Source organism: Mesoplodon mirus (genome assembly GCF_964341445.2).
Source record: "Mesoplodon mirus genome assembly, chromosome: 8".
NCBI lineage: Eukaryota > Metazoa > Chordata > Mammalia > Artiodactyla > Ziphiidae > Mesoplodon > Mesoplodon mirus.
In genome coordinates this window covers 18970616-18997853 of record NC_138984.1, presented here as the reverse complement: position 1 = coordinate 18997853, position 27238 = coordinate 18970616, and the positions used below count along the sequence as shown (strand labels likewise).

At 51.9% G+C, this 27238-nt stretch overlaps 4 protein-coding genes across 11 annotated transcripts; 2 read left to right on the top strand and 2 right to left on the bottom strand.

Moving 5' to 3' along the window:
* Position 1: 1 nt before the first annotated feature.
* On the top strand, positions 2–6521 carry ANKZF1 (ankyrin repeat and zinc finger peptidyl tRNA hydrolase 1). The gene is given in 21 exon segments (XM_082631465.1): positions 2–109; positions 373–522; positions 1417–1529; positions 1751–1853; positions 1977–2077; positions 2081–2170; positions 2566–2678; positions 2772–2919; positions 3526–3754; positions 3951–3965; positions 3968–4093; positions 4774–4787; positions 4790–5072; positions 5075–5206; positions 5312–5460; positions 5592–5738; positions 5742–5747; positions 5877–5962; positions 6189–6225; positions 6228–6250; positions 6252–6521. Coding segments are annotated over 21 exon segments (2130 nt in total). The 5' UTR covers positions 2–105; the 3' UTR covers positions 6313–6521.
* GLB1L (galactosidase beta 1 like) lies at positions 5955–17125 on the bottom strand. 5 transcript variants are annotated; one of them, XR_014294906.1, is made up of 18 exons: positions 17004–17125; positions 15532–15618; positions 15184–15350; positions 14806–14956; positions 14258–14318; positions 10369–10463; positions 10096–10270; positions 9949–10007; positions 9724–9845; positions 9574–9614; positions 9258–9376; positions 8832–8906; positions 8623–8712; positions 8379–8492; positions 7959–8090; positions 7059–7274; positions 6538–6897; positions 5955–6087 (listed from the first exon to the last, which is right to left on the bottom strand). XR_014294906.1 is itself a non-coding variant. In XM_082631462.1 (18 exons), the coding sequence occupies exons 3-18, from the start codon at positions 15598–15600 to the stop codon at positions 6634–6636; spliced, it is 1950 nt and encodes a 649-aa protein (XP_082487588.1). In that variant the 5' UTR covers positions 15601–15836; positions 16117–16169; positions 17004–17125; the 3' UTR covers positions 6469–6633. The 5 variants fall into 5 exon arrangements, 4 of the variants coding, with proteins under 4 accessions (XP_082487588.1, XP_082487587.1, XP_082487590.1 ...); XM_082631462.1 differs by lacking the exon at positions 5955–6087 and adding an exon at positions 16117–16169 and having other exon boundaries at positions 6469–6897; positions 15532–15836; XM_082631461.1 differs by lacking the exon at positions 5955–6087 and having other exon boundaries at positions 6469–6897.
* Positions 17126–17231: 106 nt separating this feature from the next.
* STK16 (serine/threonine kinase 16) lies at positions 17232–20682 on the top strand. 4 transcript variants are annotated; one of them, XM_082630593.1, is made up of 8 exons: positions 17232–17298; positions 17666–17854; positions 18426–18645; positions 18896–19029; positions 19203–19323; positions 19449–19544; positions 19951–20072; positions 20186–20682. In XM_082630593.1, exons 2-8 carry the CDS (start codon positions 17769–17771, stop codon positions 20322–20324), a joined length of 918 nt encoding a protein of 305 aa, XP_082486719.1. In that variant the 5' UTR covers positions 17232–17298; positions 17666–17768; the 3' UTR covers positions 20325–20682. The 4 variants fall into 4 exon arrangements, with proteins under 4 accessions (XP_082486719.1, XP_082486722.1, XP_082486721.1 ...); XM_082630595.1 differs by lacking the exon at positions 17232–17298 and adding an exon at positions 17345–17367; XM_082630594.1 differs by lacking the exon at positions 17232–17298 and adding an exon at positions 17384–17460.
* A 1456-nt stretch (positions 20683–22138) lies between these two features.
* Positions 22139–25973, bottom strand: LOC309809810 (tubulin alpha-4A chain). The gene is made up of 4 exons (XM_082631256.1): positions 25885–25973; positions 23890–24112; positions 23430–23578; positions 22139–23183 (listed from the first exon to the last, which is right to left on the bottom strand). The coding sequence occupies exons 1-4, from the start codon at positions 25885–25887 to the stop codon at positions 22212–22214; spliced, it is 1347 nt and encodes a 448-aa protein (XP_082487382.1). The 5' UTR covers positions 25888–25973; the 3' UTR covers positions 22139–22211.
* Positions 25974–27238: the final 1265 nt, after the last annotated feature.

Here is a 27238-nt window from a genome sequence, read left to right as displayed (position 1 = left end):
CTTCGAACTGTAGACGGCTGTCACTCCGCTTCCCCGGGACCTTTGGGGCAGCTTCTGAGGGCGGGGACGAGTTCACGCGGTTTAGTCACTGCTGGAGGTCGTCGCATGGGTAATGAGGAGCGGTTGGTTAAGGAACCTCAGTGATTTTAATTCTGTTGGACTGGATTTGGTTGCTGAATGCGCCATTTCACTCTTGTGTGGTCCGAGACTGGGTGGTGTGAGAAAGCGGGCTGGGGTCACGTATTAACCCCTGTCACCAGGGTGAGGGCCGTGGTGCCTTGCGGCGTGGGGGAGACCAAGTCATGCTGGCGGGAGACGCGGCATAGGATCTTGCTTTGGGGAGCTCTGTTTCTTAACCGCCTTTCTGCTCAGCCATGTCCCCCGCTCCAGCTGCAGCCCAGGCTTCTGTATCGGTCTCCCTGTTTGACCTCAAGGCAGGTACTCCGGTCCTTCAGGGCCTGCGCCTGGTGACCCACGCTCCCGGGGAGGCTCTGGCCCAGGCTCTGCAGATTTCCTGTCCAGGTATCTGGGAAGGTTTGGGATGGACCCGTGAGGGACGTGACAGGGCTCTTTGGAGCTTATTGCGCCTTCAGGGAACACATTCTTATTGGTGTTTCCCAGCTTAGGAGCCCTTGTTGACATCTCTTTCTACTGGATAAAATTTATCAAACCCCAACTGCAGAGTGTTTGTTTTTTACTTTTCCTTTTAAGCTGAAGTTTGTGTATATGTTTCTTAACTGTTATGAATTTAAGGCAACATTTGTACGTGTACAATTAAAGTCTATATTTTGGTCAAAAAAAATTCACTCGATCTCTGGATTTCTAGAACAGGCTCCTGAATTGTCTCCAAACAAATCTCTTGCCATTGTTTATGCCTCATCACGTTACCACCGCTGCCTGCAAAAACACTTCAAAATTCCTTGACATAGTCCAAATTTAACTATTCCAATCAAATCATTCCTTCTTGCTGAATATAAAACAACTTACTCTTGGTTTCATACAGCTTTAGTTTGGCTGTTTCTCTTGTACCTTTTTAAAAAACAAACTGCACACTGTAATTGGAAATATAAGCTTAAAAAGTGGCATTTGGGAAGTGATTTTTGCACAATTAAAAAGAATTTTAACCTTACCAGAAATCATTTTCTAGGATTTCTCTAAACAATCCCTTTGGTTAATTTACATACAATGTTTGATTTATATTCATTTTACGTACATCTTTTCAGAAGCATATTAATTGTATAAAGTAATTGCTGTGCAATTCGCTTCATTATTACTAGATTGTAAATTCCTTGAAGGCAAGGACATGCCATCTCTTTTTGTATCCTCCTCTGCTTTGTATATCAGACACTGAATGTAATCCTAGATACTGTGGATTTAGGCTCCTTTTCTTCCTCTGTTTACCCTCTCCTTATTTAGGTTCAGGGGAGAGAATAAGCCCAGAAAGAAAACCACTCCAGGGTCCTCTGGATATTTCAGAGAAGTTGTTTTGTTCAACCTGTGACCAGACCTTCCAGAGCCACCAGGAACAGGTAAAAGACCAGGTACAGAGCTAAATGGTGGAAGCAGAGGTGTAATGGTGGGTGGGGAGAGGTAGACATTTGTCTTTAATGAATAAAGTTCCATGTTTTAACTAAGAAAGTTAGTGTTACCTGGTCATACTTCCTGGAGTTCTGTTAGAGGTCTTGGATACCATAGAAGGCCAGGCTGGGTCATGCTTCCACACTGTGCTTCTTTCTTTGCCTCCAACCAGAGGGAACATTATAAGCTTGACTGGCATCGGTTTAACCTAAAGCAGCATCTCAAGGACAAGCCTCTCCTGTCTGCCCTGGACTTTGAAAAGCAGAGCTCCACAGGTTTTGACTGTTGGGAGACCTGTGTGGGGATAGGTCATGAGGATGGAGAAAGACCCTAGTTTAGGAGCTTGAGGAAAGGTCAAAGATGGGGCACCAAACTTGCGTATCTCATGTTGTTCTCAGGAGATCTTTCCAGCATCTCAGGATCAGAAGACTCGGACTCAGCCAGTGAGGAGGACTTACAGATACTGGATGAGGAGAGGGCTGAGTTTGAGAAGCCTAACTGACCCCGAGGCTTCCACCCACATCGGGTTCTTTTCCAAAATGCCCAGGGCCAGTTTCTTTATGCCTATTGCTGTGTCCTAGGCCCTCGCCAGGCAAGTGCCAGCACAGGTTGTATGGTCAACTCCAGCCTTCTGTACACTCAGCCTAGATTTCCCTTCAGCACAGTCCATGTCTCACTTCTTTCCTTCCTTCCTGTTGGGGGTGGGTATTACACTTGACAGCACAGTCTTGGATTGAACTGGCTTGAATCTTAGAAGGGTCAAGTGTAATGGAATTAAGTTTGGAAATAGACCATTCTAGGTTTGAATTGTGGTTCTACCACTTGATCTTGACTACCTCCACAAGCCTCAAATTTTCTTATTTGTAAAATGGAGACAAATAAGTTGTATTAAAAGAGATGATGCACGTGAAGCACTTTGCATTGGCACTTATTTCTTGCTGTCAGTAAGTGACACAGATATGTTTGTGCTGCTGCTCCGTCATCCAGGTGCCCCCAGGAGAAGCAGAATTTCTGCTACAGAACCTGCAAAGCGGAGGTCCCAGGGACTGCGTGGTGTTCATGGCTGCCGCTGGGCACTTTGCTGGTGCTGTTTTCCAAGGGTGAGAGGGTGCTGCATGGGGTAAGGATGGAATGGATCCTGGTAGCCTGGGAGTACCAGCTGGTTTCCAGTACTGAGTCTGTGCTGTCTACAGACAAGAAGTGTTGACACACAAGACCTTTCAACGCTACACAGTGCGGGCCAAGTGGGGCACAGCCCAGGGGCTTTGGGATGCCCGGGGTGCGGCTTCCCGCTCTGCTGGAGCCAACCTGAGGCGCTACAGTGAAGACATGCTATATAAGGTGAGTTAAGTGTCCAGATCTGGTGCTCCTCTAATCCACACTTTTTCCCTCTCAACTGATTAAATGTTACAGTAGGGAGGCTGGCTCCTGTATCCTCCGTCTTGGTTATTTTTGGGTAGATGAAGGTAGAATGGGGTGAATGCCCAGGAGTCTTAGTCCTGTCATTCTCCCATTATCTTCTTTCTTTCTTTTTGGCTGCATTGGGTCTTCATTGCTGCGCGTGGGCTTTCTCTAGTTGCGACGAGCGGGGGCTACTCTTTGTTGCGGTACGCGGGCTTCTCATTGCGGTGGCTTCTCTTGTTTCAGAACACGGGCTCTAGGCATATGGGCTTACGTAGTTGTGGCACGAGGGCTCTAGAGTGCAGCCTCAGTAGTTGTGGTGCACGGGCTTAGTTGCTCTGCGGCATGTGGGATCTTCCCGGACCAGGGCTCGAACCTGTGTCCCCTGCATTGGCAAGCGGATTCTTAACCACTCTGCCACCAGGGAAGCCCCCTCCATTATCTTCTACCTCCCACTCCCTACACATTATCTGTGGGTCATTTTTTGGTTGGAGATTTAAAAGTAGCAAGTGAGGAGATGCAGGGCTGAGTTACTTTCTTCTCTAGGATGTTCATGACCTGCTGGCAGGGCCAGATGGGGCTCAGGTGCTGGAGAAGGCTGGGATGATACTGATGCGTGTACCCCACTCTGGCAGGTCCTTGTTCTTCGGAGGCCGTGAGGCTCCCCTGCAGCGTGGGGATCCCCAACTTAGGGATATCCCCCTCGCTACCCGCAGACCCACCTTCCAAGAGCTACAGCGTGTGCTCCGTAGGCTGACCACTTTGCATGTCCATGGTGAGCCTTCTGTCCAGATCCCCGGACTCCCTAGACCTTCCCGTACCTCCCAGCCCAAGCCTCGGCTTCTCATTTGTGCATCCAGATGATTTTCTAGCCCTCGTACTGCAGCCCGATGGCATCTTCATTGAGAGAAATGAAGATGGGCTGGCTTCTCCTCAGCTAAATTTGAGAACCATCTTTTGTTTTATGGCAGGAGAAGACCCCCGGGAGACAGGTTGGATTTACCTCAGACACACTGGAAGACAATGAGAGAAAGGAAGGCCACTGAGGAAGAAAGAAAGGTCCGCAGTGATGAAAATGAGGCACTCGGGTGGAATGAGGAAGCCCCCAAATGGGGTTTGAGCACCATCTGGCAATTGTCAAGTCTCTCTCGGGGTCTGTCCTAGAACTGCAGTGGCAAATCCCCTACCGTCATAACTTATTCACTTCCCTGTTTATAGGTAAACCCTTACATACTACACACACACACACACACACACAGGTCTGTTTATAGTGTGGGGTGTGTGGTAGCAATTACACGTTTTGTGACTTTTCCAAATCCATCATCTCTTGTCCACTGACGCTCTCTCTAGTACTCTGAAAAGTCTTAGCGTGAAGCCGATGCTTGAATGTGTGTTGTGTGGACCCTACATAATTCACCTGTCTTCTTGGACGCTCTGGTTTTGGGCTAAGGGCTGCTCGCCTCGCTGCAGACTGTTGGCCTGCATGGCTGTCACTGCTGGTGCTTCCCTCTGTTGTGCACCACCCTAAGGCTGTCATGGGAATGTCCAGGGACTCTTGTCCCTGCATAGCTTCTTCTGGGCCTGTCCGGGCTGCGAGCCGCATCTCTGCATGTGATACTAACGGCTTCAGCTCTTGATGGGCTGCTTTATCTTGGGTGACAAAATACAAACACTTTTATTTCAAGTGATCTGGATTCTCTCTCTGTGTACATTCTTATGCATCTGGGGCAGCCCACAACCTTCTACCCTCTGCTTATTCCCGAGATGGATCTAACATAGCAAATGTTTCCCTAGGTTCAGAGTCAGAGGGAGAGAGGATGGCTCCCAGGTACAGTTGGAGCTAGCAGAGGTGACACTGGGGGTGCTGGATCTTCGTGAATTTGAGGTATTGCCCAAGCAGAGGAGGAGAAAAAGGAATAAGAGGGAGAGAAACCAAGACCTGGAGGCTGGGGCGCAAATGACTCTTTCCCAGCAACCTCAAGAAGATGAGGCCTTTTCAGAGTCAGCCCCTTTGGGCCCTTCCCCAGATGAGGCCAAGTCCCCTGGTCAGCTGGAGCTCTGGCATGTGCTTTTGGCTGCTTGCCGAGCTGGAGATGGGGGATGCTGAAGCTCCGGCTAGCTGCCAGTCCCCTAGACCCTGGAGTTCTGTCTCTGCTCAGTGCCCCCTTGGGCTCTGGTGGCTTGACCCTCCTGCACGCAGCTGCCACAGCTGGGAGAGGCTCAGTAGGTAAGGGCCCTCGTGCCAACCCCTCCTGACAATGATCTTGGCACCAGCTACTTGGCAGTGTTTCCCCTGGTCTGCTTGGATGATGTTGGGAGGAGCCGGTGGCAGGTGATGTTGAACTCATTTTTTGGGTTTTCGCACCTAGGGACTCCCGGACCCGGCCACTGTACACGGTTGCAGCTGACAAATCAACACGTGATGAGTTCCGGAGCTTCATGGAGAAGGATCCAGATGCTCATGATTATAGCAAAGCTCAGGTCAGCTGGAAGAGGAAGCAGCAGAGTGGGAAGGCATCAGAGATCCTGGCTAGATCTTTTCTATTTTCTTACAGTTTTACCAAGGATAGTTTGTATAGGTCTTACCTTATACCTTCCCGGAAATCCTCCAGGTGCCAGGGCCACTGACAGAAGAAATGGAGGCGCGGCAGGCCATTCAGAAAAGGGAGCAGAAGGCAGCCCGGCGGCACCGGCACCGGCACCGGCAGGAGCAGCAGTGGGAGCAAGAAGAGCAGCGGGGATTTGCCGCCCTCAGCGACTGAGAGAAGGCGAGGCTGGAGGTTCTTTCTTCCCCACTAACACTTCCTTAGAGGTCTGATCCAGTGTGCAGCATCACTTCCTGGGTACCCTCTCCACCACTGGGGCCTTGTCCTTAACACAACTTCTCTTCCCCTCAGGGAGCTCTGGCTGCAGAGCGCCGACTGGCTGCCCGTTTGGGAGCCCCTACCCCTCAGGTCCCCGACCCTGCCATCATCAGCGTTCAGTACATAGAGAGGGTGGGCATGAGTGGGTAGGTGTGATGAGTTAGAGGCCATTCGGGACAAGTAGAATGTGTGCCCGCTCAGTGCTCAGAAAGGCTGTTGAAGGGATTTGAGATGATCTGGGAACCTTTGGAATAAAAACAGAAGTGGCAGGAGGAGGGATAGGGAAGGCTTGGATTAGAAAGTTTCTGGGACACCTCTCCAGCCATTTTTCTTCCTCTTGTTCAGATGCCACTGGAGCTGTGGGACATCCCTCCAAGGCCTCATATTCCCTTTCACTACTTTGACTTCTTTCTGCTCCACACGCTGCCTCCAGGATCATCACTGTCGGGCTGGGAAGCCCTCTTCCTGATCTCTTACAGCTCCACCTGGGGCCAACTCTAGGCTCTGAGAGGGCACATACACACTGGCCCTAGGTTTCTTCTTCCCCACGAAACCAGAGAGTATTTGGAAGATTGGGGTGAGGGACGTTCAGGAACCAGGGCAAAGACAGGGCCATAGAGGTGTGTGGAGCTGGTACTGTCTCTGGAATTTTAATCACAATAAAGTTTGGCAAGGAAACTGCACTTGTACTTACATTCAGACCTGTGGCCTTTGTTTCCTTATGGTCACCATGGCTAGCACCAAGGGATCCTGCCCACTCCATGTCCCAGGTCCAAGGGTTACCTTTCTTTCAGTGCCCACTTAACTCCATTGGTTCAGAGGCACTTTCAGCTGAGAGGGGATAGATACATGTCTTATGCATAGTGCTATTGAGGATAGGCCTATCCAGGAATTGGATTTGAGGCTGAAGAGGCACGTTTTCTAGCTCCAGCAACGTGATTTTGTTGAGGGCTCCCCTAGGAAACAGCAGGGGTCTTGGCACGTAGAGGGTCTGTTGTGGCCCCCTCTTTGTCCAGTAGCGGCCCAGGTTAAACCCATTGATCCAGGCTTGGCCCTGGGGAGGAGGAAGGAGAGGAGTATAAAGGATCAGCTCTCAAAGGGGTAGAATTATCCCCTTTGGGGTTTCCAATCAGAGGAATAATTTCTGCTCTCCCTCCCATGATTTTCCTCTCTTACCACCCTACTCCCCAGCCCCACCCTCACCATCAGCAATACCTTGGTCCATCCAGGTAGAAAGAGAAATGTGTCCCCGCCTGAGTCTAAAACTGGGAAGGTTGTAGAGTAGAAGGTGGGGCCAGAGGGAGTTTGAGGATGTGAGCTTTTCAGCAACTGGTTGGGAAACCACGACTTTACAAGATTATCAACTTTCAGAGGGAACATCAGCCACTGGGTAAGGACTGTTTGCCCCAGAATTGGTGGCTCCAATAGGCCCTGTAAAGAAGGCAAATGAAAGTTCATCATTCTCTAAGTTCTAAGGCCAAACTATCCCTACTCAAGCCCTGGGATGCAGCTAGTGGCCATGTCCAGATCCCCACAAGCTGCTACTTTGCTGCCTAAGCCCTAAGGACATAGCTTTTTTTTTGCGGTACGTGGGCCTCTCACCGTTGTGGCCTCTCCCGTTGCGGAGCACAGGCTCCGGATGCGCAGGCTCAGCGGCCATGGCTCACGGGCCCAGCTGCTCCGTGGCATGTGGGATCTCCCCGGACCGGGGCACGAACCCGCGTCCCCTGCATCGGCAGGCAGACTCTCAACCACTGCGCCACCAGGGAAGCCCAGGACATAGCTCTTGTTTATCTTCCATTAGGCCCCTATCTTTCCAAGGGAGTTCAGTCAATAAGAATATTGGGGGGTGGGAATTCCCTGGTGGTCCAGTGGTTAAGACTGTGCGCTCCCAATGCAGGGGGCCTGGGTTCAATCCCTGGTCAGGGAACTAAATCCCGCATGCCACAATTAAAGATTCTGCATGCTGCAACTAAAAAAGATCCCGCGTGCCGCAACAAAGATCCCACATGCAGCAAGTAAGGCGTGGCGCAGCCAAATAAATCAATAAATAATTTAAAAAATGAAAAAAGAAAAAAAAGTATGGGGGCAAGGGAGTGGGCATAGCTACCTCACCTTGAAGTCACTGCTGTTAGACCCGAAACTGAGCCTCCCCATGTTCTCCAGCAAGACATCCAGTTTAGCCCCCTTTTTCCCCATCAAAAATAGGTTGTGTTTCATGTTTCGTTCCAAAACACCCTGAAACACCTGCGGATAAGAGTATCTGTGAAAGGGAGGAGCTCAGCATCTAGCCTGTGGCCACCACACAGGAAGCCACATTAGGACACTGATTTAGAGGGCAAAGAGAATGTAGCCCTTCTGTCACTTATCCATTCATAATGGAACCTTATCCTTAGTCAAACTCTTCCTCATCCCAGCTTATCCCCTCAAATGTGAGCAGGCAGTGGGAAAAGGTAGATATGGGAAACTTAAGACTAAAGTGTGCTGGGGAGGAGAGGAAATGGGCTCAGAGATAGCCTGGTATTAGGTTCTCACCCCATCCACCATCACGTAGGCACGGTCATGGACTCCATTGTTTGGCACCCAGAATTGTGTTGGCTCAGAAACAGTATGGGTCAGATAGGTCCGGTACAACATATACCCATGGTCCTGGGTGTGTAAGAATAAGTTTATAAGCTGTGCTGAGAGAGGAGAAAGGATACTGTAGGGAAGATGCATAGCTGAGGGAACCCTTGGTATAGCTGTTGCCATACCCACCGGATGGGGGATTATGCTTTACCTGGTTGACAGCCTCAAAGGTCATTGGCAGGATTGAACGGATGGGCCCTTGGGGGCATAGGAAGTCTAGGAAAGCCAGCAAATCCCCATCCTGTTAGAGTAAGGGGAAAGTATCAGAATATGAGGGAACTTTCAGAATAGAGGGTAGGACAGGCTGGGCTATTTAGAGAATAAAGGGGTAGAATTAGAGAGTAATGGAGAGAAGCTTACCAGGTGTAGGCTCAAAGGTCCAAGCATCATCTTGGGGCTGGGGGGAGGTAAAGGTCCCAAGGGAACTTCCTGAAACTGAGCCCACATTCTCTCAGGAGCCATAGGAAAACCACACAAAGAACCCCTATTCCAAGACCCTAGTGCAGGGTTCTTAACGGGGGGTCCAGGGAAGGGCTTCAGGGGTCATGAAGATTCTGTAATTTTACACGTGTGTGTGTGTGTGTGTGTGTGTGTGTGTGTGTGTGTGTGTGTGTGTCCCCAGGGAATCCCATTTGGGTGGGTGAGAAATGCTGCCATAGGGTGCTCAGAGGGCTCTGTGGCCCAGACAACAACCACTGATTGGTGGGATCCCTTTACAAACCATTTGGGTACTCCCTCCCCCCAAATTAATAAAAGCCTTTGGTGCTTAATGAAGTGGTGGGGCACCTTGCTGATGACATTTCGAATAGCAAAAAGCTTAGGTGTGGGGTCCCCTGCTTCAGATATGGGTGCATCGTAGTCGTAGCTGGTAGTAATTGGAAGAAAGCGTCCCTTCTCATCAGCACCTGGTCAAACCAATGTAATTAATTCAATATACCTTTCAGGTGATAGGCACTAAGCAAAGAAACGCACGCAGAGAATTTTGCTGTCAGCAGGGGCAGCAGTGGCCATACCCAGCTTCTAGAGCCCTGATCCGTGCAGCCCGCGGATTCTGATTCCTTGCTGCCTCCCTGCTGCCACCCCAGGGACCACCTGGACTCACCATTCCAGTATCCAAAGTTGGTACCTCCATGGAACATGTACCTAAAGTGGGGGAGAGCAGGGGGAGAGGTAAAAGCTGACCCACTGAATCTTAACCTTCATCCCCAGCACCCAGTTACAGAGTCATGCTGGCCCCGGTGTCTCCAGTTACATGTTCACACTGGCTCCCAACTTTAGCATGTTCTCTAGTCCTTTGGTTACAGCTGGTACGGAGCGCGTGGAGTGATTCTGGCCCCAGTAATCCAGCCAGCCTGTGTAGTACTCAGAGTTCACCTACAGCGTGAAGCGAAAGGAGCTGTGAGCCAGATGGGAACCGAGCTCAACCCATTTCCCACGCTGACACCTGCTTTGATCGCCCTCCCCTCAGGCTCCTCACCAGTGGCCCGCGGGGCTCATACTTCCGAAGCAGGGCAAAGATTTTGGTCATGTTGTCAGCTGCAGAGAGGAGGCAAAGGTGAAAGATAAGCAACATGGAACAGGTGCCCCTTCCCCAGACTTCACTCCGAACCCTTGCTCAGGAGACCTGGGCCAAAATCTACAGTGGTATAGAGTCCCTGGAGGGAGCCACATTTGAGGCCTTCAGGGCCATCTGTGGTGAAGAGCAGGATCTTGTCTCCAAGCAGTGCACGGAAGAGCCCAGCCAGGTGTCTCATGTAGCTCACGTCGCAGGCCCTGTAGCTACCGTATTCATTCTCCACCTGCCAGGGGAAAGGCAAAGTGGAGGTCAGCTATGAGGTGGAGAAATGAAGGACACCGGCACCTCCTTCCCCTAGCCCAGTCAACTTTCCACTTGTACCTGAATGCTAATGATGTTGCCCCCATTGTGGTAGAGCCATGGATGTATCTTGGGCAGCAAGACCTTGAACCAGGAGTCCACTGCGGCAAGGAAGTCTAAAGGAAGGGGCAGTGATCTGCTCATCAGGGCACCACCACCTCTGCAGCCCCCACCCCTAGCATCAGTGCTAGAAACTTCAGTGCTGCCTGAACTCTGGGCTGCACTTTGCATCCCACTTGTCCACAGCTGTGTCTGGGAAGCAGTGACTTGTCAGGAGAATCTTTGAACCCTAAGCACTTGTATAGTTGCACGGCAATGAAATTTGAGCATAGGAAACAAAGCAGTACTTCTTGTAAATTCATTTTTTAAATGTAAGAAAAATGTTAAAACACATCAAGTGGAGCTGTTATTATGTAATCATATATACTTGAGATTGCTATGAAGTAGCATGGGAGTTTACAAAAATGTAGAATATCTGACCTGCGCCCTGATGTAACTGACAGTCCAGGAGATTTAAGTCATCAAATGAAAGATCATTATATTAGGTATCATGCCTTAAATTCTCAACTCCTATTGGTGATTTCTGTTGACTCACCCTCAGAAGACTCATGCATGACCTCTGCCTCCTTACCTAAGCAACTCCAACTCAGGCTTCAGGTCTTAAACTTCACTTCCCCAAGGAAACCTCTGATATCCTAGATGAGGGTAGATCCCCCTGTTACACACTCTCACATCACCTCATACTTCCCTTTCGAGTGCTTAACAAATTATAATTAAGCATTTATTTCTGTAATTGTTTCCTGTTGGTCTCCCCCACTAGTGAGCAGGAACCTTGTCTGTCAAGTTCATTTGCTGCATCCCTGTCATTGAGGACAGTGCTTAGCAGATAGCGGACTCTCAAAGGTGGAGTCAACAAAAGATATTTTAGAGGGTATTTTTATATTCTTAAAACATTTAATTCCTTTACATTTTGTGCTCTGTATAAAGGAGGCCCAGGTTGTTTTGCCTCCTTTAATCCAAGCATACATTAACTCTCATTCAACAGGTATTTATGGGTGCTCACTATGCACTAAGCAGTGTTCCAGGTGTCAGGGATACAGAATGGAACAAAATGGACAAAGATCTCTGTCCTTGTGGAATTTCCTTTCCAGTGAGGGAGGCAGTGAATTAAATAATCAGGTAAAATATGTAGCGTGTTAATGCCAAGGAGAAAAAATTAAGCAGGGAAGGAGGATATAAAATGGTGGGGCGAAGGGAGTTTAAATTTTAGAGGGTGGCCCAGGGAAGGCGTCAGCGAGGTCATTCTGCAGGAAGATAGAGGCAGTACCACGTGCAAAGGCCTCAAGACAGGAACAGCAGAGAAGCCAGCATGAACAATGGGGAGAAGAGTGGGTGTCAGGGAGGTGACTGGGCCAATTAGGTAGGACCTAATAGACCATTTTAAGGAATCCATGGTTCGTATTCTGAATGAGTTGAGAACCTACTGGAGAGGTTTAGACAGAGAAATGACATGATCTAAAATATATATTTAAACTTATATTTTAAGAGGATCACACTGCTGAATTAAGAATAGACTACATGGGGGAGGGGCAAAGAAGGGAAACCAGTTAGGAAGGTATTAAAGTAATCCAGCTGAGAGAGGTGGTTTGGACCAGGGTGGTGGCAGTGGGGGCGATGAAAAGTAATTGAATTCAATATATTTTGAGGGTGAAGCTGACAGGATTTCCTGACGGACTGAATGAGGGGCCTGAGAGAAAGGTGTGAAAAATTCCACCACAGTGTTTAGCCCGATCAATTGGAAAATGGACTTGCCATTAACTGAGACAGGGAGGGTGTATGAATAGCTGGTTTGGAAGGAACTTAGCTGTATCAGTATGCCTTTTAGACCTCCAAATGCAGAAGTCAAGTAGGCAGTTGGATATATGGTTTTGGAAGCCAAGGGAAGGTCCTGACTGGAGATACATATTTCAGAATCATTAGCTATCAGATGGAATTTAAAGCCATGCAAATGAATGAGATCATAAAGGGAGTAAATATATATGGAAAAGAGGAGTGTCCAAGGACTGAGCCCTGACACACCCCAGCATTTAGTGGAAAGGGAAATGGAGAAGGATCAGTAAGAGAGTGAGAAGGAGTGGTCGGAAAGATTGTAGGGGGAGGGGCAGGGACCAAATAAGTGTGGTATCATGGAAACAGTGAGAAGAGTATTTCAAAGGACAAAGTGATCAACTGGGCTGAATGCTGCTGACTGGTCAAGGGGGATAAGATCTGCGACATCACCATGGATTCAGCAATGAAGAGGTCACTTGTTTTCTTGAGAAAAACAGACTGCATGTTGTTTTTCCATCAATACTTCATCATTTTAAATGTATTTCATAGTCAATTGAGTTTCGGAAATGCTATAAGTGGCATAAAGCTCTCCAGCACCCTAAGAAGTGAAACAGCACCTGGAGAGTCCCCAGCAGATATAAGGAATTTTGACCTTTTTAAAACAGTAAACTTTTTAAAAGGTGTAAAGCAGATAGAATTATTCCCTGCTCTGATGACTTCCTACTTGCACCTGAAATGAAATCCAAACACCTTGAAATATTGGGCATCTCATCTTTTCTTTCTCATGCTCTTTCCCTAGGTGATGTCTCAGTACACATGGATTTAAATGCCATCTTTACACTGATGACTCCCAAATTTACACCTCTCGCTCAGACCTCCTCCTAAGCTCCACATTCACATATCCTATTGCTTACTTAATATCCTCCCTTGAGTGATAAAAATTTAACATGACCAGAACAGAACCAGTGTTTCTTCCCCAAAAGTTGTTCTTTTGCCACCCCTTGTCTCCTCTATCTTCCCTAAGTCAATAAATGGCACCACCATCTTGACTGGCCAGAAACTTGATTCCTTTCTTTCCTCATTCTATCCACACTGCCCCCACCCCCCCATCAAAATCTGTCAATCTCATCAAAATCTGTCAATAGAGTCCTGGTGACTTTTATCTCCAACCTTTAGCTCAGTTCTGCTCTCTTCTTTCTATTTCCACCACTATCACAGTCCAGGAGCCATCATCTCTCTCCTCAGCTACAATCATAGTCTCCCAGTTAAGTTTCTCCACCTCTACCCTTGCACCCCTCAATCCATTTTCCACATCCAGGCTAACGTAATCTAAAAACAAATCAGATAATTCTGGTGAAACTCTTTCAATGACTTTCTACTGTGCTTATAATAAAATGCAAACCGCTTACAGTGGCCTGTAAGATCCCACATTAACAGTCCCTATCTATCTACAATTTCTTGTCATACTACTCTCCCTTACCCACTGTGCTCCAGCCATGCTGGCCTCAGCCATGCCATGTTCTTTCCTATCTCTGGGCCTTAAAAGATACCATATCCAGGAACTCCCTGGAGGTCCAGTGGTTAGGACTTCGCACTTTCACTGCCGAGGGCCCATTCAATCCCTGGTCTGGGAACTAAGATCCTACAAGCCCTGAGGCGTGGCCAAAAATAAATGAATTAATTAATTTAAAAAAATACATCATTCCCTCTACCTGGTCGTTCTCACCTCACTCTTCATATGACCGGTGTTTTCCCTTCCCTAGAGTAACTGAAATGTCATCTTCTCAGGAAAGCCTTTTCTGGCCTTCCTACCTAAAAGAGGCCCTGTTATTCACTATCTCAACTCCTTGTCTATTTTCTTGTGTAGTATTTTTAAATAATCTTATAAGTTTGGGGTTTTTTTTAATTAATGTTTCTTCCAGACTGGGTCTGTCTGGTCTCCCAGTTCCTAGCATTCTGCTGGGCATGATGAAAACAGTAAATATTTGAATGAATGATCTCTGTTTTGGGCACTCAAATGACCCATTTTGTTGTTGTCCTTTGCTTTTTTCTGTGTCAAGTCTTTTTTTTCTCAACTCACCTGGATCTGAGGTTCTCAGATGAATTTTAGGTTTTCGAAGCAACCAGGCTGGGAGACCTCCCTGAGACAAACATAAAGACAACAGAGAAGTGAGTGAGGGACTTCCCTGGTGGCGCAGTGGTTAAGAATCCGCCTGCCAATGCAGGTGACATGGGTTCGAGCCCTGGTCCTTGAAGATCCCACATGCTGCAGAGCAACTAAGCCCATGTGCCACAACTACTGAACCCGCATGCCACAACCACTGAAGCCTGCGCTCCAAGAGCCTGTGCTCCACAACAAGAGAAGCCATTGCAATGAGAAGCCCACACACCACAAAGAAAAGTAGCCCTGCTCACTGCAACTAGAGAAAGCCCATGCAGCAACAAAGCCCCAACGCAGCCAAAAAAAAAAAGTGACTGGGCTTTGTTGTCTGGGAGTGGAGTAGGGGAGGTAAGAAGGGAGGAAGTTGAGTATAGTGATGGAAGTGACCCTAGAGTGGGGGCAGATGTGAGTAGCCTGGGAACCGCACTTGGGAGGCTTTGCTTCTATCCATTCTCCAACTAACTCACCATCTCCCACTCTGCACAGATGTAAGGTCCTGGTCTCAGTATGACCAACAGGTTCGCTAAAGTTGCCTCTTTCAGAAATGCAAAGAGGTCACGGCTGGCATTAAAGTTATAGACCCCAGGCTCTGGCTCGTGGTAGTTCCAGGGCACATAACTGAGAAAGAAAGAGGTTAACAAGGGCCCAAGGCAGGGAGATGCTGGGGAGGCCTATGGGCTCAGGCCTTGCAGGGAATCTCCAGGAAGCTGTTGGAAGGAGGTCCTGGCCCACCCTTTCCCACCCCCTCTCATACGCAGCCAGTCTTCCTGTCCTGATCCCCTTCTTAAGGGGGTGGTAGGAAGAGTAAATCCCACCCTTCCATGGCTCCCGGGAGCACTTCTTACAACTGTACGGCGTTGAGGCCACTCATTCGCATCTTGAAAAGCCGGTCTGCCCAAAGCACCCGCGGTACCCGAAAGTAGTGCAGGCTGCCAGACACGTAGCGGAACGGGGCCCCGTCCAGGAGGAATCTGTCATGATCCCGATCCACTACAAACGACCGAGTGTCTGCCTGCAAGGGGAGAGACGGTGCTCAGCAGTGGTCTGGAGTCGGGGGTCAGCGTCTGCCAAGAGCAGAGGAGATGGAACTAGCCCTTCCCAGTATTCTGTTGTTTTCACTTTCGTTCTCCCCTCCGCCAGATCTGATCCTGTCTCCCCGCACCCTGCCGGGTGGTTCGATACTCTCATCCTACCCGGGGCAGCAGCAGCGTCAGGAGTGGCCGCAGCAGGGAGGGAAGGCAGAGCAGCTTCTTGGGAGCCATGGCGCTTTCGGGGCTCTTCTAGTCAGAGACGGTGGTCCGACGGTCACGTGGCGGGTTCCTGGGAGGGAACCTCAGCGGGCAAGTGGGCGGAGACCACCTCAAGTTGCCAGGCGAATTAGTCTGGACTTTGTCTACAGCCTGCAGCTACCCGCTACTCTACTAGTTTGTAAAATCCTCTACATCTTGCTACTCAAAGTGCAGTTCATGAGCCAGCTTCACCAGCATCACCTGGGAGCCTGTTAGAAATGCAGAGTCTCAGATCCTACCTCAAACCTATAGAATCAGATTTTGTATTTTGACAAGTTTTCCAGGTGCTCCTAAGCAAACTCAAGATTGAGAAGCAGGGATTTCCCTGGTGGTCCAGTGGGTAAGACTCTGTGCTCCCAATGCACTAGATCCGGCATGCCACAACTAAGAGCCCACATGCCGCAACTAAGACCAGTGCAGCCAAATAAATAAAGATTGAGAAGCAATGCTCTACTACACTGAGCCCCCTGAGGGTGGGGAGAGTCTTACCCATCCTGAACCCTCTGCTTCTATCTCAGGGCCCGGCACATAGCAGGTTAAATCTAGATGAATGTCAGAAACAGGTTCAGAACCAAGGGAAATCAGAGGAAAGGGGGTGTGGGGGGGACCAGATTACAAGAGGGATCTTTTTCCTGGGGAGTCCTTTGCTGCTTCAACAAAAGAGACCATCTAGGCCATGCTATTTTCTTTGGATGTGCACCCCTTTCCAATTTATCCCTGCCTGCTTAGGCAAGAGACGTCAAGGACAACTGCTTGGTTCCAAGGCTTGGGAATTTGTGAATTTCCATTACACCTGCCTTCACAGTCCCAAGCCTGGGATGTGAGGACCAGGATAATATTATTATTAATTTCTGCTTATTGACACTGCTGAGGGCTATGTGTCAAATACTGTGCTAAGCACTTTACCTCTCATTTAATCTTCAAACAACTCTATGAGGCAGATGATTATCATTTCCATTTTACTGATGAGGAGGTTGAAGGATACAAATATTAAGTAGCCTGTTCAATGTCACACAACTAGTTTAGTAGAGCTGGGATTTAAACAAGGCAGTCTGGCCTCACAGTTCATGCACTTAACCTTAGGTACTATTATACCTATTTTACAGTGAGGGAAAGTGAGCCTCCCAGAGGTTAAGTAACTTGTCCAGGTCACACAGCTAATAGGCTATTAAGACAGGATTCAGACCCTAGTCTGGTTCAAGAGCCTGAGCTCTTAACTACTGAGACTACGGTAATGGGATACAGGCCAGAGCCCTCAAGGTTGTACTCATCAGAGCTCCAGGGGTCCAGGCCGCCAGCACCCGCCCCTCTCAGCATCCACCTCGGGCTGGACCGCAGCTGGCTACCCAGTGCGCGGGAGGTATGACGCCTCCTACCTCTGGCATTGGGAGATGGAGGTCCTGGGGGGCCTCGGGCCGAGCCCGGCTTTGTTCCCTTTTGGCGTAGGTGCCTGCGTCTTGACCCCTACTGAAGGCCAGGTGTGGAACCCTCACTCGGGTCCTGGGACCCGTCCTCCCCCAGGCCTAGCCAGCACCGGGCCTCTCAGCTCCACGCCCCCACATCGTCTGGGTGCCCAGAGGTTGCTAGGATACTACGGGCCGTTACACAGGCGCGGGCTGATGACGTAACCGCTGTTTCCGGTGTCTGGCGCTTACCTCCAGCCGAAGCCGGGTGAGTGGGGGATTGAGGCTGGCCGACCGTGGGCTCTGCGCGCCGATACTGGGGTGGGCTCTGCAAGTGGTGGGTCCGGGCCTCGCACCTCCCCCCCGGAACCCCCTCCCCCATGACCTGCCTTTGCGGCCCAACGGGCGTGGGAGTGGGAGCCGCCTAAAGGTGGGCCGGGGTTGGAGGAAGTGGCCTGGGAGTCGCCGCGGGGCCTGAGGCTTTTAGGCACCTGACCCCAGCCTTCTTGGAGCCGGCGTTGCCAGGGCCCGTTTTCTCTAGGTTCCGAGATCTGGCCCTGAGCGCTCCACGTTGCCACTTTAGGGGTCTTCTGGATTGTGCCCGGCCAGCGACCCTGCCGTTCTTTTCCTTCCAGCATGATCCGCTGGACCCCCAGCGACTTGCCTGAAAGAGACCCTCAACCTGGACGAACCCTTTGGCAGCCCCAGACCGTCCTTGAGGAGGATGACTGAGACACTATGGGCCACGCGCTTTGTGTCTGCTCTCGGGGAACTGTCATCATTGACAATAAGCGCTACCTCTTCATCCAGAAACTGGGGGAGGGGTGAGTGTTTGGAAATCATTTAACTAGTCCCTAGGGTTATGGTGTTTGAAGGACAGCAGTCTGCACATGATAGGGGCACAAAAGTTTTATGCCTAGCCTCTGATTCAGAGCCCAGCTACGTGGTGGTCAAGAAAGTGGACTGTGGAGCCAGGCTTCCTAGATTCACCATGTATGGCCTTGATAAGCCATAGTTTCATCTGCCTTTTGGAGCTAATTATGCTTTACTTGCAGGGCTGTGAGGACTAAACCAGGTACTGCGTATCAAATGTCTCCCCTACGGCCTGGTTCATAGCACTTGATAAATGTTGGCTATTATTTATTTAATATTTATTGAGCATCTGTCATGTGCAGAGCCCTGCATTAAGATCATAGCACCTAAAGTGTGACTGTCCCTGGTCTTGAGCTCAAAGTGTAATAATCTTCAGACTTCTTTTTAGAGTCACACCTTGGGAGGGTTGCTACTAAATGGGAAATACACCACCCCGCCCCACCCTTCTCCCCAGGGAATTCCTCTGGGTGCAAGCAGTGTGGGAGATGACCATGGTCCTTCACTGACCCCTTTGGCCCACAGTGGGTTCAGCTATGTGGACCTAGTGGAGGGGTTACATGATGGACAGTTCTACGCCCTGAAGCGAATCCTGTGTCATGAGCAGCAGGACCGGGAAGAGGCGCAACGAGAAGCAGACATGCATCGCCTCTTCTGTCACCCCAACATCCTTCGCCTTGTGGCTTATTGTCTGAGGGAGCGAGGCACCAAACATGAGGCCTGGCTGCTGCTTCCCTTCTTCAAGGTCAGAAAGTCTCCTGGCTATGGAGGGGGTTGCAACAGAGCCACCTGCCAAGGGCTGTGTGAGCAGTCAAGCACGTTGGGAAGCAGAGACCATGTTCTGGTTTGACTACTTCAGATTTGGGGTTTCAGGAGCCCAGATGGGGCTGTGGGGTGTGTGGTGAAATGGTTGATAGGCTTTGCCATAGGGAAGGACTCAGGCTCAAGGAGCGGAGGCTAAAAAAACATCAACTGTGGGGAAACTTGTTTTGCAGAGAGGTACGCTATGGGACGAGATAGAACAGCTGAAGGACAAAGGCAACTTCCTGACTGAAGAGCAAATCCTTCGGCTGCTGCTGAGTATCTGCAGAGGCCTTGAGGCTATTCATGCCAAGGGTTATGCCCACAGGTCAGTGGGAGGCTCCTGTGTACCTGCTGGGCAGAAAGGAAGAGCCTCATCAAGAGAAATGAGAGGTCTCTGCTCTCCTCCCAAAGAACAGCCCCCATGATTCTTTTGCCCCCGCCTAGGATTCCAGCCTTCCTGTCCAAGGACGCTCATGGTTCATTTCCACTCTCCTGCAGGGACCTGAAACCCACCAATATCTTGCTTGGAGATGAGGGGCAGCCAGTTTTAATGGACTTGGGTTCCATGAGTCAAGCATGCATCCACGTGGAGGGCTCCCGCCAGGCTCTGACCCTCCAGGTAAGAGTCTCTAGGTTCCTTTGCCCACTTGTTCCCCATCCTCAACCCCTTCTGGTGCGTGCCCCAATTTGGTCACATGACCATGACCTGCGCCCCACTTTTGAGCTCTGGGGCCACTGTTCCAGGACTGGGCAGCCCAGCGGTGCACCATCTCCTACCGGGCCCCGGAGCTCTTTTCCGTGCAGAGCCACTGTGTCATCGATGAGCGGACTGATGTCTGGGTGAGGAGCATGTGGGTGGGAACCTGGGGGGGGAGGAGTGCTGCTCTGTACCTGCTGTGGAGTAGAACAGGTCAGTGGTTTCTAGCGCATGGGGCCCCGGGAACCACATATGTCCTCATCCCCCCTCGACTTTCTTCCTGGAAACTGTCACTGACACTGTACTCAGTTGCTCAGGAAGTGGTATAATCCCGCCCTTTGAACAGGGTGAGTAAAGCTAACTGTCAGGGCTGAAGGAAGTGGCTAAGCACAGGGTGCAGAGGCCTCCAGGTAACTCGCAGTTTCTCTGGGCCCTGGTGGTGTCATGTGACTGAAGTCCACATATTGTAGTTTCCTTTCACTACAGAATTAAGAGGAGCGATATCACCTCCACTGGTCCCCTTCCAAGGAATAACCAAGTTATGCTTAGTCCCTAGGCTGTGTGCTTTATGCCATGATGTTTGGGGAAGGCCCTTATGACATGGTGTTCCAGAAGGGTGACAGTGTGGCCCTTGCTGTGCAGAACCAACTAAGCATCCCGCAGAGCCCCAGGTGAGCAGTGAAGGGGGCAGCAAGCAGTTCAGACTCCTCCCAGCCGTTGGCGGGGCTGGAGCTGTGGCACAGGGGATGGCTGCCCTCATCACCCTGCCCTCCTCCTTCTATAGGCACTCTTCAGCCTTGCGGCAGCTGCTGACCTTAATGATGACTGTGGACCCCCAGCAGCGCCCTCATATTCCTTTCCTCCTGAGTCAGTTGGAGGCACTTCAGCCCCCAGCTCAGAGCCAGCACACTACCCAAATCTGAAGAAACCAGTGGCCATGTTGAGAAGGTGGCCCCTGTGCCTTGGGAAGAAGCTCCCATCCCTTAGTGGAATCTCCCTCCCTTCTAACCAGGACAGCTCTCTTGTAGTTGGGGGCAGCTGGGGGGTGGGGACAGTCAGCTCAGTCTTCTGTCTCTCATTCTGCTCTCTTACGCCCAAGAGCAACAACTAGACTGGGGGCCTGACTGGGTAGTGGTGGGTGAGGGTGGGGAACGGGGAAAAGGGAACTGATAGAATGTGGTAAAGGCTCTGAGCAGGACTGCTGAGCTTACTTCATGATCTGCCTCCAAATCTGGGAGCAGGAAAATGTATGAATAGAAGAATAAAGTGAAAGTAGCTTGGTGTGATCTTAGTTTCATTGTGCCTGGAGTGAGAGAAGAGGTGCAGGGGGCGAAAAGTTTGGTTGCCATTTCCAAGGGAGTGCCTGGAGAGAAGAGGAACTGGCCTAGCATCGAGAATGGCGTGACTTCATCATTCCACGTACGGAGGCAGGTGTGCCTACCTTAGATCTGGCTGGTTGGTGGTGGGCAATTCTTCTCCTAGCTTGTCTTATTCAGAAACTTCGAGATGCTCTGGTTTGAGCTGGCTTCTATGCCAAGAACTGTGACCAGGGCCGCCTTAAGCACCCTCAACTCATACTTTCATTTCTTCATTCCCAGGGCTGGGTAGCTTAGTCAGAGCAGCCCAGCTGGTTTTCCAGGCAAGGGCTTCTGGGTGAGACACCTGAGGAGTCTTTGGGACAGCTACATAACTGGTCTCCAGCCTCTGCCTGGGGGCAAGGGGAGTGGAGGTGGCAGCCATTTTGGCCCAGAATCTCTCCCAGATGGTTCTAGTTCACACATGGTTAATGATTAATGAGGCCAGTGTGGTGTGGCAGTATCCAGCTGCCACTTCCTGCCTACTCTACTGAGTAAACGGGGGCCCTGCCCTTGCTGGGCTTGAAACATGTTCCCCTGGGAAGGGCACTGTGTTCCTGAATCACCGGGGAGGGGAAGCAAGGGCAGGGTTCGCATCTCCTCCTCCTGAGATTGAAGCTTCTTCCCCGCGCTGTGCCCACCCCCAACTGCTGACGTCAGTGTGGGTCCCGGGGTGCCTCTTAGCAAAGTTGAAGTTTTCCCCAGGGCCCTGGCAGGAGCCTCCCACCAGCTAGCACAGAGGCTGAGGCCAGAAAGAAAGCACAAACAGAGGGGAAATGACCTGACTTTTAATGGCACAACCCTAGGCCCCAGCAAAGCATCAAGACCAACAGTAAGCTTTGCAAAGCTGCTAGGAGGTGCAGTGACACAGACAACTCTAGGAGATCGCCCTTGTTCCCTCCCATCCCCCAAGCTTATGACTAGGCTCCATGCCCAGGAACTCTGGGCCAGCTCAGCCCCACTCCCAAGCCCTTATAACGCACAGAGGTACCTGGGCCAAGCCTTGCTTCCAGAGGCAGTGAATGCGGAGCAGCGGGAAGAATAGGGTAGCCGTCTAACTCTCAAATACAGAAAGTGCTGGGCTTAAACTCCTACTTGGAACGGAAGTGAAGCCTCAGATCCTTTAACAGCTCATGGCTGGACAGACAGGTCCAAGATTTGGTCCTCATCTCCCCCCTATCCTGGGCTCCTCTAGGATCATACACGGGGTCATGTTTCCTGGGCCTGGCAAGGAAGGTCTTTCTTTCCTGGCCTGAAGGTCTCACTTTCAGCCATGGAAGGGAAAAAGTCATGAGCAGCACATAGTGAGGGCAGCAGCAGAAGCAGCGGCAGCACAAAAGGGGAAGGCAGCAGAAGCTTAATCACTCACAGAGGGGACAAGAAACCGTGCAAGGAGACTGTTTATTTTGAAAGGGTTTTGCAATAAACATAGTGAGTGGACTCCAGGCAGCTGTTCTATTCTTCTCCCTCATCCTCGTCCTCATAGGAGTCGATGCCTACTTCCTCGTAATCCTTCTCCAGGGCAGCCATATCCTCCCGGGCCTCGGAGAACTCACCCTCCTCCATGCCCTCGCCCACGTACCAGTGCACAAACGCCCTCTTGGCATACATCAGGTCGAACTTGTGGTCCAGGCGGGCCCAGGCCTCAGCGATGGCGGTCGTGTTGCTCAGCATGCACACGGCACGCTGCACCTTGGCCAGATCACCCCCAGGCACCACAGTGGGGGGCTGGTAGTTGATGCCAACCTTGAAGCCCGTGGGGCACCAGTCCACGAACTGAATACTGCGCTTGGTCTTGATGGCAGCGATGGCGGCGTTGACATCCTTGGGCACCACGTCTCCACGGTACAGCAGGCAGCAGGCCATGTACTTGCCGTGACGGGGATCACACTTCACCATCTGGTTGGCAGGCTCGAAGCAGGCATTGGTGATCTCTGCCACCGACAGCTGCTCGTGGTAGGCTTTCTCTGCAGAGATGACTGGCGCATAGGTGGCCAGGGGGAAGTGGATGCGAGGGTAGGGCACCAGGTTGGTCTGGAACTCTGTCAGGTCCACGTTGAGGGCCCCGTCGAAGCGCAGGGAGGCCGTGATGGAGGAGACGATTTGGCTGATGAGGCGGTTGAGGTTGGTGTAAGTCGGGCGCTCGATGTCTAGGTTGCGGCGGCAGATGTCATAGATGGCTTCGTTGTCCACCATGAAGGCACAGTCTGAGTGCTCCAGGGTGGTGTGGGTGGTCAGGATGGAGTTATAGGGCTCCACCACGGCTGTGGACACCTGCGGGGCTGGGTAGATGGAGAACTCCAGCTTGGATTTCTTGCCATAGTCAACAGAGAGCCGCTCCATCAGGAGTGAGGTGAAGCCAGAGCCAGTGCCCCCTCCAAAGCTGTGGAACACCAGGAAGCCCTGAAGTCCTGTGCACTGATCAGACTGAAAAGCAAGAAAGTAAAGAGCAATGTGGGCAGGGAAGGGGCCTGAGGAGCTCTTATCTTCTGGCTTCACAAAAGCCTAAAATTTCTCAGGAGTCAAGGCAAAGACTAATGAGTATCCCATAGCTGCAGCATGCTCTGGGACATGTACAGTTAGAGATGACCCCATGAAAAGGATCTGGGAAAAAATGTTTCTGACCATTAGCATCCTCTCAAACGCTCCCTTCCTTCCATCCCAAGTTCTCACCAGCTTGCGGATCCGGTCCAGTACAGGGTCAATGATTTCCTTGCCAATGGTATAGTGACCACGAGCGTAGTTGTTAGCGGCATCCTCTTTCCCAGTGATGAGCTGCTCGGGGTGGAAGAGCTGTCGGTATGGGCCATTTCGGATCTCATCTGGAAGGGCAGAAACCACATCATTAGGGCAGAAACCACAAGGCTGTGCTCAGCACGTACCTCCCTCCCCCAGCCTGGTAACTGTGGTCAGATGTATGGAAGAGCTCATCCTTCTGCCAGCCTGAGATACCAGTGTGTGAGGGAAACCCAGACCTGCTGCCCAGGCCAGCCTGCCATCAGCTTGCCTTCTTTAGCTTCCAGCAGGGCAAGGGGTTTTTAGGGCCAGGAAAGCCAGGTCTACACACCCTCTCTCCAGAGAGAAGCTTAGAGTCACTTTCCATCCCGTCAATTCCACCCTCTCTTCCTCTCACCGATTACGGTGGGCTCCAAATCCACAAAAACTGCCCGGGGCACATGCTTTCCAGCGCCGGTTTCACAGAAGAAGGTGGTGAAGGAGTCGTCCCCTCCACCAATGGTCTTGTCACTGGGCATCTGCCCATCTGGCTGAATCCCATGTTCCAGACAGTAGAGCTCCCAGCAGGCATTGCCCATCTGAACACCTGCCTGCCCCACATGGACTGAGATGCATTCACGCTGAAGGATAAAGAGAGGGGACATGGCATAAGCTCCACCTACATAAGTCCTTACCTCATGAGCCTCTCTCCCACCCTATCACCTACCAGTTAGGATCACTCAGTTGGCAAAAGTGGAGGCTTGGGGCTGGGCAGAGGTCAAAGAGGCTGGCAGCCTGCCCAGGCTCCCCTGCATAGGACTTTCCAACTGGAGGCACCCAGCAGGGCAGGCCAGTCCCTCAGCCTACTTCTCCATGGGGACCTTGTCAAGGAAGAGCTGTGGCTCCATATGACCCTGCCACATTCATAGGACACTCAGGGAGGACGGAGAGGGCAAGTGCATACGAGACAGGCAGACACTGCGGTAACTGAGACAAGGACAAGCGATTTTTCAGCTGTTCCCAATCCCTACTCCACAAATCAGCTTCTCAAGAGCCTGAGGAGGGATAGAAGGTTTTCCAGAGCTATGAATTTAGAGCTAGAGGTCCCCAGCTTGATTAGTTCTTTGCTCTGAGGATGGAACAACTAGAATTTCGTATAACCCTCACGCCCTTTCATTCTTGCGGGCTGCAGAGGTGTCTCAGCCTTCCAGCCAGGCGTCAACTGACCACGCTGGCCAGCAGGATGCCCTCCCCCCACCGCCTTTCAAGCCCGTCTGGCTGCGCTCGTCACCTCCACCCCCACACCCTGGGTGTCTTCACCACCTTCGTCCACTGCGGAGCCCTCACCGAGACTGCAGAGAGCAAAAGACGGCAGGCGCAGGCCATACGGGTTGTGGGTACTGGGGCACTCGCTGCCCTAGGCTCATCCCTGCCCGTGTGAAATTAACCTCTGAAGAGCCAAAGTGGTGCCACGCAGGGCCGGCGCAGCCTCCCTTTTCGACACCGAAATGGCGGGGTGACGGTTTCCAAATACCCAGAAAAGGAAGCGGAACCTGCGGTGAGGCCCCAGAGGTAAACGCCTTGCCCTGGGCAGGGCAAGCGCCATCCTGCACCCTGGCCCTGCATTCGCCCCCCCTTCTAGATTCTTTCCAGTTACATCCCGGCGGAAAGCGAGGATTGGATTTCGGTCCCGGTCCCTGGGCTATAAATACCACCCCCCTACACACACCTCTTTCCCCTCCCCCCAACCTGGCCCCGGCCGCACTCTCGCTCAGCGCCAGCTGTCTCTGCCCGTCCGTGCACCCTGATTCCGGTTGGAGAGAATCCGGCTCGCCTGACTAGGCTGAACCCCATTCTCGCCACCTCTCCAGGATCAGAAGAGGGGTGCTGAGTCACAGGGGACTGTGGGTAGGAGGGATACACACACAGTCGGAGGAAAGGGGGATGCTGCACCAAGTAATCTGACCCCCTCCACCTTCTTGCGCCAAGCACGTGTTTGGTCAGTTCCGGGGACCGGGAAGTGAGGGGGAGGCTAGGGGCGGAGGGCAGCCGAGCGGGTCTCCCTCGCCGGCGGAAAGGACTGGGCACGGGACCGCGTGACTCCCCTCAGGAGAATTAGGGCACAAAATGCTTGGTGGAGCAGGAGGGGATTCCAGGAGGACTCCTCTCTGCTCGTGAAGAATCCCACCCCACTCCACTCCCTTCCCCAGCCTCCGAAAGTGGACAACGTGGCTCAGCCAAAGTCACCGGGAGGGCGTGGGGTGGGGGAAATGCACCCCCCCACCCCACCCCCCCGCCAACTCCTCAAGACCAGGAACTTCGGATGGAGGGCTCCGAGCACCCCGGGAGGGAGGTTCCTCGAAGAAGAGGGGCAACTAAGGGACGGGCGAGATGCCGGTGGGGCCGCACTCACCATGGTGAGTCCAGACGGTGGGTCTCACGTAGAGTCCGGGTGACGGGTCTCAGTGAGAACTGCGCTAGCTGCAGTGCCGCACCGCTCTTATATGCGGGGGGCGGGCCCACGCGCTCCGACCGCCCACTAGGAGCTGGGCGGCCCAGAGGCCACGCCCCCGAAAGATAGGCGGCCCTGAGGGGTGGGGCCAAGGCGAGTCCCCTCCCCCTGGCGTGCCCCCGTCCCTCACCTGTCCCGCGTGGGTTAGGAGTAGCGACCGGAGCTTTAACCCTTCGCTCCGGGTTTTGAGCCGACACTCAGAGCTCCTGAGCTCCGCTGTTGGGACGCAGGGCGCAGTGCCAGGACGAGTCTCGCCTGTACCTGCGTCATGGGGGCGCCTGTGGCTCAGGTGTTTTGACTTAGGCCGGGTGCTGTAGAGGCTGTTTTTCCGAAGTGGCTGTAGCCAGCCTTCGCCGGTGCCCTCCCCGACCCGCCTCCCTGGAGGCTCCGGCCGACTGCCTGGCTCTGGCCTGTCCCCCAGGAACCCCTTGCAGCCGCAAGCGGCCTGCTGGTCCCCGGCCGGGATGGCTGGCCTTCGCCAACGCCAGTGGGCGGCCGAGGACCAGGAGCTGCACAGCCTGAGCCCCAGGTTGCCGATCCCTTAGGCTGCTCCGCAGAGCCGAGCCCCACAGTCTGTCTGCGAGGGCCGACCCCCCGAATCTCCTGCGGCTCGCAGGCTACCCGCCGGTCAGTGGCCCCGTCATCAGCGCCGTCACAGTTAGCCGGCCCTCGCCACCGTCACCTGCCCGTTTTCCTGCCGCCAGAACCGCCTGAGCTCTGGACCGAAGCCCTCAGTACCTGGATTCGCATCTTGACTGCCCTGTGTGACCTTGGGCAAGTGACTTAACCTCACTGAGTCCTTGGCATTTTCACCGGTGAAAGGAGACAATGATTCCACCCCCAGAAAGCATTGTTGTGAGATATCATAACGTTTGTTGACTCCAAAGAGGAAAAAAGAAAATGGAGATTCCGATATCATGGCTGATTTTGACTTCCCCACCCTCTTCTGTCCCTAAGCCATAAGCAGGATCTGCGACCTGCGTCTCAACGCCCTCAGAGCTCAGGTGGAGGTCTCAGCTGAAGCTATTCCTTCTTTTTACGTTTCATTTCCATTTCTTGCAAGAATGGGCTTTTCAATCTACTTCTGCTTTCCCTTGCATGCCTTACATTTTCTAGCTGTCTCCCTTCACTGGGGAAATCATCAGAACGTGCCCTATGTGCCTATTGGCACGTCATTAAGAAACCTGTCTCCCAGGCTAGTCACTTAGAAAGGATTCACCTGCCTCTCCTATCATAGTGTTTCCTAGGGCCAGGG